At 35.0% G+C, this 17,194-nt stretch overlaps 1 protein-coding gene across 3 annotated transcripts in view; it reads left to right on the top strand.

Moving 5' to 3' along the window:
• Positions 1 to 17,194, top strand: part of UNC13C (unc-13 homolog C) — a 164,524-nt gene that overhangs the window by 28,614 nt on the left and 118,716 nt on the right. For all 3 annotated transcript variants that reach the window (XM_074836988.1, XM_074836989.1, XM_074836990.1), the window contains 3 exons: positions 1,586 to 1,608; positions 2,134 to 2,198; positions 13,778 to 13,856. In XM_074836988.1, coding sequence (XP_074693089.1) covers positions 1,586 to 1,608; positions 2,134 to 2,198; positions 13,778 to 13,856 — 167 coding nt within the window. The remainder of the gene's footprint in view (positions 1 to 1,585; positions 1,609 to 2,133; positions 2,199 to 13,777; positions 13,857 to 17,194) is intronic.

Raw genomic sequence — 17,194 nt, forward strand, 5'->3', positions numbered from 1 at the left:
TAGGTTGCACAAACAGATTATGGTGAGGCTTCTGACAAGTGGTGTACTGCCTAAAACTTCCCTCAGTCCCCAAATTTCTCTTCACCTTTTGGACTGTACCTTTTTTACAAGTTTGAGAATTAATTCACTCACGGTCTCTCCTACTTAGAGTCCTGTTGGTATATCTTCTCTTGACTTTCCTTACATTCATCTCTCCAGATGCTGCTCCAGCACTTTGGTTTTAACTATTCCTCTTATCGCCTTTAGCCCTCGTAAAAGCATATCCCATTTTGTTTCCATGGGCAGCCCAGCTTACAGTCATCTAGTTACTCCTGGCTCTGCTCTTACCCTGCTTATGAAAATGCTGTAATAATTTTGTAGTGGGAAAGTAGGATCATATGGTCACCCAAATCTTCTTTATATGCTGTGGAGTAAGAGTGGCCAATCATATCTGATGTTGTCAGACAAATGCATTTCTATTTCTATGGTTTCTATTCTGTCTCTTCTCGTGCACGTGCTTTGCTTTGATTACATAAGTAACCTCTAAAATTAGTGGCACAAAAGAGCCTTTTAGTTCCCTGAATTGTTGCTACTATACTGTATGCACCTTTACATTTGCTAATATATTCTTCATATATGTTTGAATATGATATTTTCTTGTAGATAAACTGGTTTAAAAATGAAACATGGCACGTGTTTAAGGTGTAAATGATGATTTTGTAATGTATGTAATGTGGGATATCTCCAAACATCTTAAAAATACCTGAACTATTTAAAGAGCCTGTAGAATGTGTACTCTGTTTGGGGAGGAAAAATGGAAAGATCGGTAAGGTGACAATTAAAACAATGCAGTTTCATGTATGCACTGTGCTATAAATTGTTAAAAAAAAAAGAGACACACTTATAGTATATGTGTATATAAGTATAGTATATAAAAAAAATGTAAATGTACTTGTATTTTTAAATTGACAAGACAATAAAATAAGGGTAGCTTTTCCTGTCAGCAAATATTTTTCTGTGATAGTAAATATGAACACGTCACAGTTTTGCATTAAGCAATTTACAGTGTTTTATATATATATCTCTCTCATATCTTACACTTTCACAATGGTAGTTCTCCTATGGCATTTGGGGGGTAATTTCTATCATAATATAGCTGTGATAGAATAGAATTACAGTTACAGTTCAAGAGTTTGGGGGTTTTTTAAGTATTCTAGTACAAACACTTTCATTTTCCTTGAAAATAGAACATTATTATTTTGAACACTGCAACTATATTAAATATATATTCATTAATATTTTGGGGTTTTAATATATTTTTAATTAAAAAACTGAAAATCATGTGGAGGTGGGATAGAGTATATAAATTATATGGTATCCACACAGTTCTGCGTAAGTAGTAGGGATTCTTATCTACTGAAAACATCTTTTTGTTTGTTTAAAATGTAGCGACAGTAGTCTTGCTGCAGTGATACAGCTAAGCACGGGTGTTACTTAGATTCTGCTCTGCATTAGCAGGTTAAAACCATGACAGTTTTTTGTATCATATTTTCTCAGAGACCGTTTTGTCTAACCTGTATTCCCCTTCTTCCCAATTCTCTTTCAGATAGCGGTTCTGTGGATGAAAAGGTTTAAAATCATGTATTTGCTATAGGGATCATGTATTTTGTTGTTGTTTGTGACTTATTTGACCTGTTTGGTTCCTTCATTTTATTTGTGAGATCTGCATGTTTTTCCCAGCTTTCCACTCTTTTGTTCTCCTTTGAGTGTATTGCAAATGTGTTGCATTTATAAACAGGATAACCCTCACTGTTGTGCTTATCATAATTGCCAACACAGGGGTCTGCTACTGTCAAACATGATATTTGGGATTTTTGCCTCTAGTTATCATCTACGCTGCATACACTGTAGGACTTAAAGGACAACAACATTTGGGAAGCAATGTCTTATCTTCCCATGGGTTCTTCCAGTGTCTTTCACTAATGCTGAATGCTACCAAAATGTATTCCAAAGCAATAGCTACTCTAGCTTTGGCCTGGAGCTGACCCTGCTAAACATTTCATATTAGGTGTTATATGTTTGATGCAGTTAAATTCTGGCAAAGACTTACTAAGAGCAACTGAGTAACTGTACTTTTTCTGATCTTTATTAAAGGCTCGGATAGTAAGTGGAAGTTCCTTGGATACTTCCAGGCTTTATGCAGTCCAGGCATTTAGTGGGTAAGTACCAATATGACTGTGAACTTTATTATCTATGTCTGCAAATTAGTCTCATGGTGTTACAGTATTTTTTCTAAGTTTTGTTTTTACAAGAAATTGAATTATTTTAAAGGGAAGATAGTTGGTTTCATTGTGTATGTCTTATCCTTTTAATTTTTTTAAGTGCTTAATTTTTAAGAAATCAATACAGCAATTCAGTTGCACAAGTCAACTGGATGACAAAATTACCTCTCTGCATACAAAATAAATGCCCTTTGAAGCTGTAGTTTGATTTTGCCTTCATTTTAGTAAATGTTTAGTAATATAATAATATCAGTCTAGTATTTGAAATCTAAAAGGTCAAGGAAAAAAGATCTTCCAGTTGCTGAGAGTGAATGTGACAGAAACCTGTACATGTTGTTTGGTTGTCTCCAGATGGACTTATCTTACATCCAGTTCTAGGTATTCCATTATTTCAGGAAACACTTTCCTTCCTATTTTGAACACCTTTTTATTATTCAGTTTGGAAAGGAAAAAACATAAAAAACATTGGTAAAATTTATCAGTTATATTAGTTAACTATTTAAAAGGGATATTATCCTCTTGTTTGTGCACTGTGTGAGTGCTGTTTGCTATAGTTATGCTTTGTTACAAAGACAGGGTGATGAGATCAAATTATCTAATTTATCTTCTGCTTTCTCATTTGTACATCTTAAAGGCCATATAACAGTCTAGACACTGTGAAGTTTTCCCATTTAAGTTCCAATGTTTTAGGGTTTTTTCCCCTTAAAAAAACTAATTTGCTTAATATAAATCACATGCTGCTGTGGAAGGTATAGTTAGGGTAACATTTGTACTTATTGCTAAACCTTGACCAAATTTAAGAGTACTCTCCAGCTTTTCAGTGGCTTAGGTAGTTTCTGTATAGTCTGTCATACCTCGAAGTGTTGTATTTCTTCCTTTTCCAGATCATGGAAACTTCAGGGGTTTTGCTGTAAAAGTGTGACATTGTGCAGAATTAGTTGTTGAATGCAACATGAAACATTTTAAATACTGTAAGAGATAATTGATGTGGAATTTTTATTGGCGTGCTCTTTGGCATTAGAATAAAATTACAGTATACTTCTCTTGGCTTGCAAACCCCACGTTGCTTTCACTTTGACCAGTTGCAGTTTTCTCATAAGTTCAAAAACGTCCAAAGTATCTCAGTACTAAAATGATAAAAACTTTATCCTTGTATATTGATCAGCACTATTTCTTACTATGCAAAAATAACTAGTCCTTTTTTGAATGGGGTTTTATAAGGACTGTATCTACATTTTAAAAATAGAAGTGCTGTGAATTTTCTTTCCTGACTTCCAAATGCAAAATGATAGTATGTGTTTGAATTACACTGTTTGTCAACGTGAAAGTAGCACATCTGAAGCAACTTTGTTTCTCTTGATTAGATTACTGATCAGAATACTTTTTCAGCAATTTATTAGCCACAAAAACATTTACTAAAACTCTCTATGCTCATATTCACATTATTCTTTTAATGGAAACATGGAAGGTTTGCATCAGATCCATTGCAGCTGCGCTAGAAAATTATGACAATAACCATTTGACTTGATGTATGACAATTTATATTTGGTTGAAAAAGATAATGCATATCAGAACCAGAAGGCATCATTGAGGCAGTTTCTGATATTTGAATCAAATTGTCTTTATCATATTGACAAAGAAGGTATATCCTTCTTTTCTCTTTTGTGGTATGCAATGCCAATTCATTTTTCATCATAGGTTTTGATGGCCTCAGATTTGAGTAATTTGGATTTGATGCATCGCTAATAGTAATGTACCTCACCCCTGAGAGGCAGGAATCTGACATCTTAAAAACTACACAGTAAGCTGTGGTTTACTGAAACTAAGGATGATCATAGTCATAAGCATTAGTGTGTAAGCCTGGCACAAAACTTTGTGGTTTGTGTATTAAAAAAAAAAGGCAAGCTGTACGTACCATTCAACAACTACTTTTGAGAATTTTAGTGTATAGGTCATTGTATAGTTTTCAGAACTAGTAAGAGAACAGCATTTAACTTCAAAATGAGTTCAAATTCTTGAAATACAGTGTAGGAACTGACATTCTTAGATATTTTTATCAGTGCTCGTTCAGTGCAGAATTGTATATTACATTCAATGCTGTATTCCTAGAATGAGAAGAAATGGGGTTTTTTCTGTAGAAAAACCAGAAATTTGGACTGAAAATAAAGCTAGTCCAAAACTATCTTGGATTTATCACCAAATTTTGATCACTGGATGTGGTCAGGCTTTCATTGCTTATCCTAGAGAATTATTTCTTAACGTAACCAAGATCTTAAGGAAAATTTTCAATTTCATATGATTTTTCCTTTTTCCCTTACTTCCTGTTCTTTAAGTAACCTACTTCTTGTTGCTCTGTTACCTTTTGCTGTTTGCCCCACATATGAGTTAGTTTAATAAGAGCAAGCCATATTGCTTGCAATCTGCAAAACCAGAAAAGAAACAGTTTAACATCTAGTTATTATGTAGTTTAGGAATAGCATTTTGTAAGCAGACTCTGAGTGTAGGTACTGACAATCCAGTCTTGGTATCTATGTATGCAGGAAGCTGTATATGACCATACAGGTTTGTTGTATGCAGTACTTTCCATAGCAAATTACTTAATTACAGTTTCCTAATAGGGTTAGGACTCAGAAAAGTACTGTACAGGAGTGTATAGAATTCTCATTTTTCATGGTTGCACACAAAAACCAATCTCATAGATGTAAGGAGACCTTTTGCCACTGACAAGGACTACGCAGACAGAAGTTGCTCTTTTCATGCCCTCTCTTCCATTTACAGGTGAATAAATTCAAATATTGAATCCTCTCAGACTAAGATGTGCCAATCCCTCATGCAGGCATCCTGTAACCACTGCATAGGACTACTTCATATGACTGACAGTAGCGCAATACTAGCTCATGTTTTTAGATTAAACCTGACTTCTTTTGCTGAGAAAGTTTAGACCAGGCCTCTACTCCCGTTGCTGTCTGCAATATCTTTGTGCAAGCCTCTGTTTCGCTAGGCCTCCCTGAAAACAGTGATTCTGTTTTCATTTAACTTTTCCTTCAGCTGAAGAACCCTGACATCTAAAAGACTGTTGTGCCTCTGGCTTAATCACACTTTCTACTCTACTTTTGCTGCATGCAAAAACTAATCCTGAATTCTAGGATCCCTCAGCCTCTTCACTGCCAGCATCACTGGCTGCAGCCTTAGCTATGACTCCTTTCCCTCTTACTCTTTCCAAAGGCATTGCCATTTGAAGGGGGAGGTTCTTTCCCTCATAACCCTTGATACCTTGCTTTATCTATATAGAAATATGTCATTTGCCTCTTTTCTGCCGTATTCTTCCATCTCTCTCATAGCACAATGCTGTCAACACACCTTACATGCACCAGCACATCCCAAGTCTATGGCACAGATTGCAACTCTTCATTCTCTGCAATGATCTCCACTTGGCTGCATGAAATGAGAGAAAAGCCAGGACTAGAAAGAAAAGGCAAAGACCAAACACAATTTTCCTGGGGCTTCTCATGTTAATTCTTTGTTAAAAGGCAAAAGCTCCACCTTTCCTGTTCTTTCCATGCCATTATAATTTTATTTTTCTTCTGAGTTTTATTTTTTCTTCTGAGTTTTATTTTTTCTTCTTTTATTTTTTCTTCTGAGTTTTATTTTTTTCTTCTTCATTTTATTTTTTCTTCTTCATTTTATTGAAGATGAGACACTTTAGAATCCATCCTTCCAGCATTTTTGAAAAGAACATGGAGACCAGCTGGGATTTTCATCATGTGCTTGAATCTAGGGTACTACTGGTTTACTTTTTCCAAAGACTTGTTCTGTATTACATCACCACTTGCCTGACAGCAGTGATGTCAGAGACTGATAGGTTTACCACATGGCCTAATCCATTCTGAAATTTGCTAATGGTACACAGATGGTGCTGCATGCAGACAGTTACTCCTTTCCTTCAGTGGCATGTTCTCAATGGTAAAACAAATTTATTTTTCTTGGATTCTCTGACAGATTCAAACAGATGACTGTTATGCAGAATATCTTCAGAAGCACAGAAAAAATAGTCAACATTACAGGTTTTTTTCTTGCCTTGAATGATAACTTATGTGCCTTCAACTTCATCATCTTCTATGTCAGGATTTTGTTGGGTGGTTGTTATTGGAGGTAGGGAGGGGAGTAGAAAATTTAATATATAACCTACATAGCATGAACAGTTTGTCCATGGCTGTAGCGTTTAATGTTCCAAAGACTACACACAAAGACTAATATTTCACTGTTAATACAGCATTGCCCAGTTCATTGGTTCTGGTAGTGTCACTATTCCCCTGCTTTTCAACAAAATTTGATCTCACAATCCAGATGAGTGTATTAATCTTTACTTCCAGCTGATAGCCAACAATCTTTGCCTACTTATGGTCCTCTTAAATGTTATTAGAAAGATTGAATTTCTTCTTGTACAGAGAATTTTTGCATAGGAGGATTTCTAGTTCATATCCCCAGAGTTGGGGCTGTTTCAGTAAAGACGCAAGAAAAAATACAAAATATGCAGTCCTCCAAGAATAAGATTGAGATGTGTGTTTTCAGCACATATATATATTAGTGGAACTGTATTTTCCCACTGGGTCTCCCAGTGAATTCTCTCACTCCCCACTTAAAACTGAAATGTGTCTTCCCAGGCAGGTGTACATTTATTGTTTCTCTATCTGTGAGATATGAGAGTTTGGTGGGTCAGCCTTTCCGGGTCTCTGCTGGACCTTATTGTGCACCAATCCCCTTTTATGCTGTTACCTTTTAGTTTTGTCTGTGTACTTGAAATTATTTTTTGTTTTAATAAGTTCTGTACTTTTTTCCCTCTATATAGTGCTTCAATTAAATATTTATATTGGGAAAAAAACCTAATTAACAGCATTTTTAAAAGTTAAAAAAATAATATAAAATGCTATATCTGCTCTACTACCAGGATTAATGTGGAAATAACTTGCATACAGACCCCCCTCAATTGCTTCCTCTCCCCATATATGTAGGAATCCAGTGACTATTACCTTTATCCTTCTATATATATATGCCTCTATCCACAGACTACCAGTCTTCAGCCTAAATGACAGTGATCAGAATTAGTGATGTAGCCCTTCTTTAGCATATTACCTTGCTTATGCACTTTCCTTCTGTCTTCCCACCAAACCCAAAACATAGATACACAGGCTCATATCTGCTCCAAGCTTCTTCATTCCAACCTTTCATACTATTAGCTTCTCCCAAGTTTAAAAATATGATCTTTGTTGTTGTTGTCATTCTCTTCCTTTAAACCCCACACCTCAGCAATCCTGATATCTCAAACCACTGCAAAGCCACTGCTACCTGCTCCAACCAAACCTTTGCCAAAACTGCTTTTCTCCCTGTTTCCCTTTAATCTTTAAAAAGAAAGGAAGAATCACTGTTTATCCCAAATTATGCAAAGAGGCAGCTGCTGGACCCAGATGAAATCAAAGTTTGATAAAAGGTTCACAAGTCCCTCAAAAGGTGAGAATTTATATAGCCTTAGTGAAGTATAACTGGAGAACAATTATGAAAAATGAAAGCAGTGCTGCAATTGTGGAAAGAAATATTCTTTCCCTCAAAAAAATTTAAACGTGGATTTGAGGTTTTAGGAGGGAGTTGGATGTTTCAGGTTTTTTGTTGGTAGTTTTGCTGGGTTTTTTTTTTTCCTTTTTCTTTTTCTTTCTTGTTGAGAACTGTTTTGCCTGTAATTAAGCTTAATCACATCAGAAATACAAGGAGAGCAATTAACAATGCTCCAGGGTCCACATAAGGTACTGAAGAAGTAGGAGGCGAGTATAGTTTTTCTCCTAGAAAGATAGTTCAAGAACATGTTCATTCATGTCAAAATACAGAACACTGACTACTAAACAATACAAGCCTCAGTGTCCTGCAGGTAAAGCAACTGCTCTGCTTCAGATAATTCCTTGGATTCTAGTTGGCTATTGCCATAAGGAACACGTTTATCTCTCATGCAGAAAAGGGGATGTATTATAATTTCACTAGATTCTTACAGAGAAGGTGCTTTATGATGAAAGCAACTGGAAACATCTTGCTTTGTGGTTTCTTCCTCTATCATTTATAAGCTGCTCTGTTAAAATATCTACTGGTAACCAAAAGGCAATTGGAAGTGGGTTTTGAAGCATACTAACCTAGAATTGCTGTTAAACTTGTGGATTCTGAGTGAAAACGATATAAAGGGATTTTTAGAACATAGCTAACTAGAAATGCTCTGGACACCAGACCCTAGCTAGCAGTTTTTCCACAGTTGTCTTACTTGTCTACAGAGTATGTACTCTATCAGTATTACTGAAGTGAGAGAGTGCATTCAGATACTAATTTATTCCTAGCTTTTTGCAATTGAAATATTAGCCATTAACTAGTCTTAGCCTGGCTTCAAACTTCACTCAGTCAACATATCTCTGATCCTTGGAACTTCTCTTGTTTCAGCAAAGATTTTAATAAATGTGTTATTTGTGTTTCAAGATAGCTAAAGACTAGGAGTAACAACTTTGGGGTTTGTTTCTTTCTTTTTGGTAACACTTCAACAGATAATCACCCATATACCTCTATATGGTATTCATGTTTAGTTTTCCTCCCATTTTTTCAGTCCAGGTAAGAGTTCTTGTCTAGTTCAGCTGGAATTTAATTTTTTCAAACAGCAAAATGAATTTCTTTAGTACAGTTTTCTGGTAGATTGCATGGCTGCTTTTCCATTCCCTGCTCAAGTGTTTTGTACTTCATCTGACAACGTATGAGTAGGGAAATCACATCTCACTTTCCAGCAGTTTGTATACTGACATTACTAGACATTTTTCATTAAAATGACTCACGATAATAATAAAGAAAAGTATGCTTACCTTTGACAATAAAGAAAAAACATTCTGGAATGATTCAGTGAAGGACTTAGCCCTGATTAACTGTGTGTTTGAGGTAAAAGTTACCTGCTTTTCTTCAGTATGCAATAGAGCTGCCTTAAATACATAAAGGAGGTGAAACTTAGACTTTGTTTACATTGGCATTTTGTCCCAGTTACAGGCAACTAAAGACCAACAAGATACTTTAGTGGAATTAGTATAAATTCCCAGTATAATCAAGTTTAAAATACACTGTAACAAGTAACAGCTATGAAGTAAACAATCTTCTTTTCCATGGTGGGAACTGATCCAGTAAAGGCATAAGAAGTCCTTAGACTCTCAATTTTTTTTCTATGACCTTTACTATGCACTGATTGAATGCTGGGCAAAGAGGCAGGCAGTACTATTGTCTTATATGAGTTCACCTGGTCATTGATTCGTTGCACAAAAGGAAGGAGATAGTTTCCTTTATATACTGCAGTTTCAAAATGGCAGTTTTTCCCTGAAGTCTGGTTAGATTCTTTAATCTCTTAAAAGTATTCAGGTGAATATGTGTAAGAAGTCTCTGACATTGCCGTAGTTCAGCAATTAAAAAAGTTGCAGACAAATTGCAGAACCAGCTGGTAGAATACATAAACTTCTCAATAGTAGCTACAGTACTGCCCTAGTATTGTCAGAAGAGATGGTGAAACTCATTTAAAACTGAAATATTTCATGTCATTAATATTTTGCAGATGATAATTGGAATGAGTTTTAGTAATACTTTTTTTTTTAAATAGCAAAATGATCACCTCTTGACCATCTATAACTTTTAAGCAAATGTTTGTGATATTGGACAAATACACAGAGAAAAAAACAGATCTAGATTTTCTGCTAAGCTGAACTTGAGCTGGAAATCATGATGAAAATATTACAGAGGAAAGTAGAGATCGAGTAGAAAACTAAGCTATTAAAGAGACAGAGGTGTGAGTTATGGCAAATTACTGACTGAGCATAAATTACACCACTAATGTCATAATAAAATTTATGTCTTTATATTATGTACTCCTCTGTCTAGATTCTGCCATTCTTGCTGTTCCCTCAAAGGCCATGTCCTTTTCTTTCTTTGGTAACATCATCAGCATTCTTAATTCAGACACAATTTTTTCCCCCAGGAAAAGACTATTAGTCATTCTTGAATTTGGTTTTTTCTTTCCTTGCTATATGCTGCTCCTCAGTGATCAGTAGAAAGAGTCCAATAAGAACCTCAATTTTAGTCATATTTAGTGTTATACAGAAGAATAATAGATGGAAGTGATTTTATAGACATTGCTTGTCAGAAGTAGCCCTTTGTGGCATAAGAATGCATTATACATGCGATGAGTTTTATTCACTGCTGATGGAACTGCTCCTGAGTAACAAAGAGCCCTGACAATCCAAGTTTCTGAGTTTATCTCTTGGTCTTTACACATTTTCTTGTCACAACCACAGAAATGTTATTTTATTTCTATCATGCTTTTGCTGAGATTTGTAGATATGTCTGGAAGTTGCAGTTTGGGCCTAGGTTGATCTTTATGTTCTTGAAAAGAAAGTTCTAATATCAAAACCCTACACCAAAAACTGTTTATGTGAAAATATAAAGGAAATGCATAAATAGACTATGAATCCCTTTCCTTTTCTTACAGAATGGTGCAGGTGCATCAGAAGGAGGTATGGGAGAAACAGACTATCTCCTAAATTTAGAGGATAAGGGTTAGGATAGTGCTTGGAAAGTGGTAATGCTCTTAAGGGTTAAAATAAACTCTCCTATACTCTAGGTAAGTGTTTCACTCACTCAACTAAGATATGAGAGGAATTACTATATTTTTCTCTTGTAAGTAGAAGGAACTCTACAAACAGAAACAGAGAGACTCCTTTGAGGATTTTAATTTGGGAGTTTTCTGGGAAAAAAATTGTGTCAATATGGACTTGATGCATTAGAAGAACTAGATGAAAATTCTGAAGATTATGCTTTTAAAAAAAACGTCCAAATTACAGTATGAACTAGACGCTTACCTCTTCTTGTATATCTGTCAAACTTCAGCAATAACTTGAAGTTAGTAGAACTGCTTGCTCCTTGCTTAGCTTTTCAAGAATCTGTTTGAAATTTTCCAGTCAAGAATGATGTGTCTAGATTTGCTGACTCAAGACTTTTCACCTGCTTACTAGCCACTACCAAGTCCAATTAAAGTTGTCCTCTGAATTTCAAGTTTTTCTTCTTGTTTCTCTTGTTTCAGATCTTCTGTCTCTTTTGCTGATTTCTCTACTTATTCTATTTTATCCTTCCTCTTACCTCTCAGATGAAGTGTGTTCTAGTTGTCATCCACACCCATAAGGAACTCAGCTTCCCAGATTCCAAGTCTTTTCTGCACTTTTCATATTGGCTTAACTCTCCTTGTTTTATGTTTAACTGTCTTATGAAAGAATTTCTGATCCAGTGTGTGGTGCAGAAATAAATTGTCTTGACTGCCATTTAAGAAGTTTTAATTTGGATGCTACCCAGACTCAAACATACATAGGCTGGGAACAGTCAGTTATATATTTCTAAATCCCTGTGATGTCACGTCTGCAGAAATTATTCGTTAATCATAGGTAGATAGGTGGTAAAGCTGTTTGACCATGATTCCATGATGATACAAGCATACTGAAAGCTCACAGCTTCACAAATACCTGAATTTAAAAGATAAATTAAGGTTTGGGAGCGGGAGGGGGTTGTAAGATAGTCTCACCACTCATCAGGGCGTCACTGGTGTTTCAGTATTGTTTTTAATCAGTTTATCTCTTTGTGCTCCAGGAGGTCTATTCTTACTTTGATTAGATGCTATGATCTTATGATAATGATAACCACAGAGATGCTTATTGTCAAAAGGTAAACTAACCATAGCATGTTATTACCTCATCTGGTTCTAGGAAGGTTTCCACCCTGTTTTTGCAAATGAATTTGTCTTGTCGAACTTCCTATCTCCACCTTATAAAGTCTCACAATCTTTATGCAAATTGTTTTTTTTCTTTCCCTTGTTGGTCTCTTTTCATTATGGCCATGTTGATACTGAGGAAACCATTTACATAGACTTGAAGGATAGTAGAGGGAATTCAGAATGAGTCCTTGGTTTTACAGTATTGCCACAGTTCTGCTAAGGGAGTGTTAATTTTGAGAAAAATCTGAACATCCTTCTCTTCCCTGTAAATGTTGAGACCAGATTTTCTTCTAGACAGTTTTTGCAGAACTGTGAATACTCTGTCTTCATCAGTGTTACTACTGATTTGTGCTGGTGTAAGGGTCAAGAATACCAGCAAACATAGTTTTAATGCTGTTTTGCTGATGCTTGGTATTTGATAACTTTTTCTAGTTTGGGCCTTAGTAAATAATTTTAGTGTTTTGGGGGGGAGTGTGTGTTTTTTGTTTGTTTTTTCCAAAATACTGAAAAAAATAAAGTATAGGAAAAAAGTTTACAAGTTGAGATGGTGGTGCTTTGAGGCCACATCACCCAAGGCTAGCATAAAGTCGGTTTAGTCGACTAGCATCGGCTCCCTGTAATGTGACAAGAAGCATGATGGGAAAAAGAAATGAGGTCAGAATTTCTTTCCAAGCAACCTTGTTTTTCCAAAAGCTGAGATGGCTCCAGAGACCTGTTAGCACAATTTAGAATATTTGTTGGTCTGCTTTGGCTTGTACCTGGGGATGAAATATTCAACACATTTGTGATCAGAAGGCAGGGGGAGGCTCAAAGCTGTAGTCACAAAGTCTGTTTTGCTGCCTCAGCCAGAATCTGAGCATCTGTCAATATATCCTAATGTGTGATTCACTAATATCTTTACAATAAAAATATGATTAACAAACATAATTTCAAAATTTTCATGGCATTGATATGCATGCTCATTTGAGCACACAGTCCATCAAAATTTTGAGTGGATAGATTCCTTTAGTATAGCTTAGTCTACTCCAAAATTTTCTGACAGCTTCTTGAATTGGCCAGGATAACAGGCTTTCTTCTATGGAGGGATTTGGCGCTTTTTTTTTTTGCTTTTTTTTTTTTTTCTCCAAGTTGTTCTTTGCTGTTGTTTCCAAGTTGTATGCGAGATCTAATATGGGGTTTAAGTGTGTGCTTAATGAAAAAACTTAAACCAGGCAAGAGAAAATAATGATGGTCACCATGGCATTATTTTTAAATGTGACAAGTTCGGTTTTCCACGTTCACTTGGACTCATATGAGAAGATGTGATTATGTATTTAATTAGATATTTCACTCTTTGTATCAAATTTATGACAACAATGATATCCTGTACAATGTTGGGCTCCATCTCAACTCCCAGATGTACAAGTTCTTTTGATGGAAAGCTACTGTTATAACTTCTAAATCCATGGTAAAAAGTTATACGAAGTATTAAGCAACCTTTCAGCTCCTCTTTGCTTTGGGTGAATGCCAGGAGAAAGAGTCAGCCACAACAAGAACGCTCTCGTTAATTTTCATAAGAATTAGAACACTTACCTTCTTTAGCTGATAACTGCTAATTTTTATTTTAACTGTAAATATAGATATTATAAGCAGTTCTTAAGGATGCAAACTTGTAAGCCCCAGGTTTTTATTTTCTTCTTTGCCTTTTCACCTCCTACAGTGCTGGCCGTGGGCTGTATGGAATTGATAGCATGCCAGACCTGCGTAGAAAGAAATCTCTTCCCATTGTTCGAGATGTGGTAAGTAACTTCTGATGTTGTGAAACTGTTGATTCCTTTGTCAGTTGTCTATATATTTCTTGTAATTACTATTATACTTGTGAATTATAGTTTGTCAACAATTGTTTTATGGAAAAAAGAATGGTTTGAGGCCAGTAAAAGTCAATGGTGCAATTGTTATAATGTACTAGATAAGCCTGAATATCTCATTGAATATTTAGATATTACTTGTGGAATCAAACAATCTGCATTTCATGCAATAATGAACTACTCATTTTCGTGTTGAATTAGCTTACAAAGACAGCTCTTATTGAGTGCTTGGGATAACGATTGACTTGATTTATTATAATACTGACAGAGGAAGAAAGTTCCTTTTAAAAAGCAACCCTGTTTCAGTACGAATGTTTTAAAGATTAAGATATGATTTTGGTACAAGATGAGGTATGTTATTTTAGCAGTCAGTGTAGACAATAGTAATCTAGGCAAATAGGTATCAGAAAGGTGAAAAGAATGGCAGTTCCTTTGAGATTTATTCTGACTTTCAGTCTAAACAAGATTAAGTAGAATCTCTCTGCTCTGAAGAATTTCAAGTGCCATTCACATTTCTCTTTTCCTGAAGTATGGAATTCATAATTCAATATAATACATATTTAGTCTCTGGTGGTGGTGAGCCTCAAACCAATTTCTCACTGTAAAGAAATGATGGGGAGTCAGCCAAAGTAAATTATTACTATAGTTGTCTTTAAAAGATCAATCTTAGCCAAATTATTGCTCAATATATTCTCAGCTACTCTGTTCAGTTACTTTACAGTGATATACCATACTATCTGAATGGCCACAAAGAGAAAGCACAGCAACCATTTTAGAGTAGAATTGCTTCTGAAATCACTGAAAAGTTGCAACTTATGACATAGTAGAGCCTGCATTCACTGAAACAATCTTTTTGACAGTAGCCACTCCACTGTAAATTGTATTACACAGGAGTATACACACAGCCACGATATGACAGTTTTATGCATGTTAAATAGCACTTGCTTTTTTCTTAGTTGTTAGAACTGTTTACAGGCAGGTATAGTTCAGAAGGAGCTAAGACATAAGAATCTTAATATTAACTGTTCACTTTGAAAAACATAATAATTATTAAAGTGAAACAAAGAAGAAAATTCACTTTTTGATTGGTGAAATAAAACTTTCTTTTTATTATTCTAATATGTCAATGATTACTAATTTACTGTTCAGTTATTGAAGGATAACTTCTCTTGAAGGAATTCTACCTTTAAGTGTAAGTTGTAGAGTTTTAAAATTGAAATTTATTCTGGAATTTAATCATTATGGACTTACAGTATAGCTCTTGACTATATGCTCTTTAACTATAAACTTCTTTAAAATAGTAAATTACAGTTCAGTTCTGCAGCTGTAAACCTAAAACAATTTTACCAACTTGAAGAACATATTTCAGACTTAGTGTAGATCATCTTCATCTTTGAAAGATTATTTTTATTTGAAGGTATGTGCGTTTTAAGCAATCTCCTGTGAGCTCTGAGCTTGTAATAGGTTGATTCCAAAATACCTCATTTAAAGCAGTCACTTAATTCTCAAGTCCTTGTTTACTTATATGACTATTTCTGAAAAATAGATATAATATTGCTAGAAATGAGTGCTAGACTCTTTTGACACTGACTGAAATAGATATCATTTGATATCTTTTTTGTTGAAATAAATCTGACAAATTATTAATATTCTTTATAATTTCTTTCCTCTCTTGGCTGGATTTTTCAGGCTATGGTAAGTGCTTTTATACTGATAAATGTTCTAAAATGTTCCTAATAACTTATGAATGTCATATTTTATGATGATCTTTTAATGGAAAATAGAAAAACTATTTTATGACCAAGAATTTAATCCTAAGTGAAGTTGTGCTTTATGTGAATGTCTCATCCTCTGCATCATATATGCCAAAATAATTAGAAAAAATTTATGTTAAAAAGTTATCTATGTTCCAAATATCCTTTCTAATGATACAAGCAGATTGTTTAGGACCCAATCGTGATGCTTCCCCTGTGGAACTGAATAGGTTTAGATCACGAGATAAAGAGAAGTTGAAAGTGTTCCCTACTTTAAATCCTCTTGTATCAATCAACTAAATAGTTTGATCTCCCTTGTAAAAGGTGAATTTCCCAAAACAAATAAAAACTCCTAGGTACTATGTTGTAATATTTTCTGATAACTAAATTAATGACTCATGGAAATATTTTCTTTTTCCACCAACTTTGGCACTTGTAAAGGTCCCTCCTTGTTTTCTTAGTTCCTCTGCCCTTCCAGTTTCTCTGCATGCTTTCAGCATGGTATCTCAATATAAGGTTTATCAAAATTATGTACATATTCTTAAAATGATATGTTTGACTCCCATTTGTTTCCATAATATCACCTTTTGAAGAATCCAGTTTTCAACAGCAGCCTTACTAGTTCTCTTCTAAATCTTCGAGATAATTTTTTTTTCACTAATGCTGTGGGACTCTGAGTTCCCTGCTTGTTTTGGATTGAGTCCTTAGGGAGGGTAAGACAGTCAAAATCCATCTACAGGAAGAGTTCTCCTTGCTGCAGTCATGAGTTTCACTATGGGTCGTTATTAGAGAGAGTTCTAGTAGAATATATCTGGTATAGAGGGGAAAGACAATGAAAGGAGAAATGGTTGTTCAAGTGGAGTAACAATACAGAGAGTTGTTTGAATGACAATATAGAGAGCTTGAACAGACCTCTGTTTAATGTGAAGCCAGAAAAGAGTCGAGTGCATTTGCTGATGTAATCACTGTAAATTCTACTTTTAAACAAAAATGTTCTCTCTTTTTGTACTAGTTAGAGCTTTTATTTGAGGTGCGACTACAACCAGGGAGCAGAATAGCAATAATTACAGTGAAGGTTAGAAGTACTTAACTCACAATGGCCAAATAGCTGTGCTGGTCTGCCCAGTCATAGACAAAGGCAGCTAGCTCTATTTTTCTGTCTCGCTATGCTTTAGCCTTTGCTTCTGTTAATGCAGGTCGTCATTTCAAATGTGATGAAAACTCTAGGAAATTCCTGGTTTCATTTGATTTAAAGGTGACTTTATTCTGTACAATCACTGTAATCAAACAAATTTCTTCTTTTAATCATTCAAGAATGTATTATTACTTAGCTTTATCATTTGATTATAAGAACACGAGAATAATTTGTGAATCCTTGCTGCTGTTATAAAACAGTCTGCTGGGTTCATACTGTTGAAGTGAACACAGCAGATGAAACAGTTGCCCACTTCGGCTATAACAGTAATGCACTGATACTTCTTTTTATGTAAGTGTCTCCACAACAAAAGTATTTAT

Source organism: Strix aluco, chromosome 12 (genome assembly GCF_031877795.1).
Source record: "Strix aluco isolate bStrAlu1 chromosome 12, bStrAlu1.hap1, whole genome shotgun sequence".
NCBI lineage: Eukaryota > Metazoa > Chordata > Aves > Strigiformes > Strigidae > Strix > Strix aluco.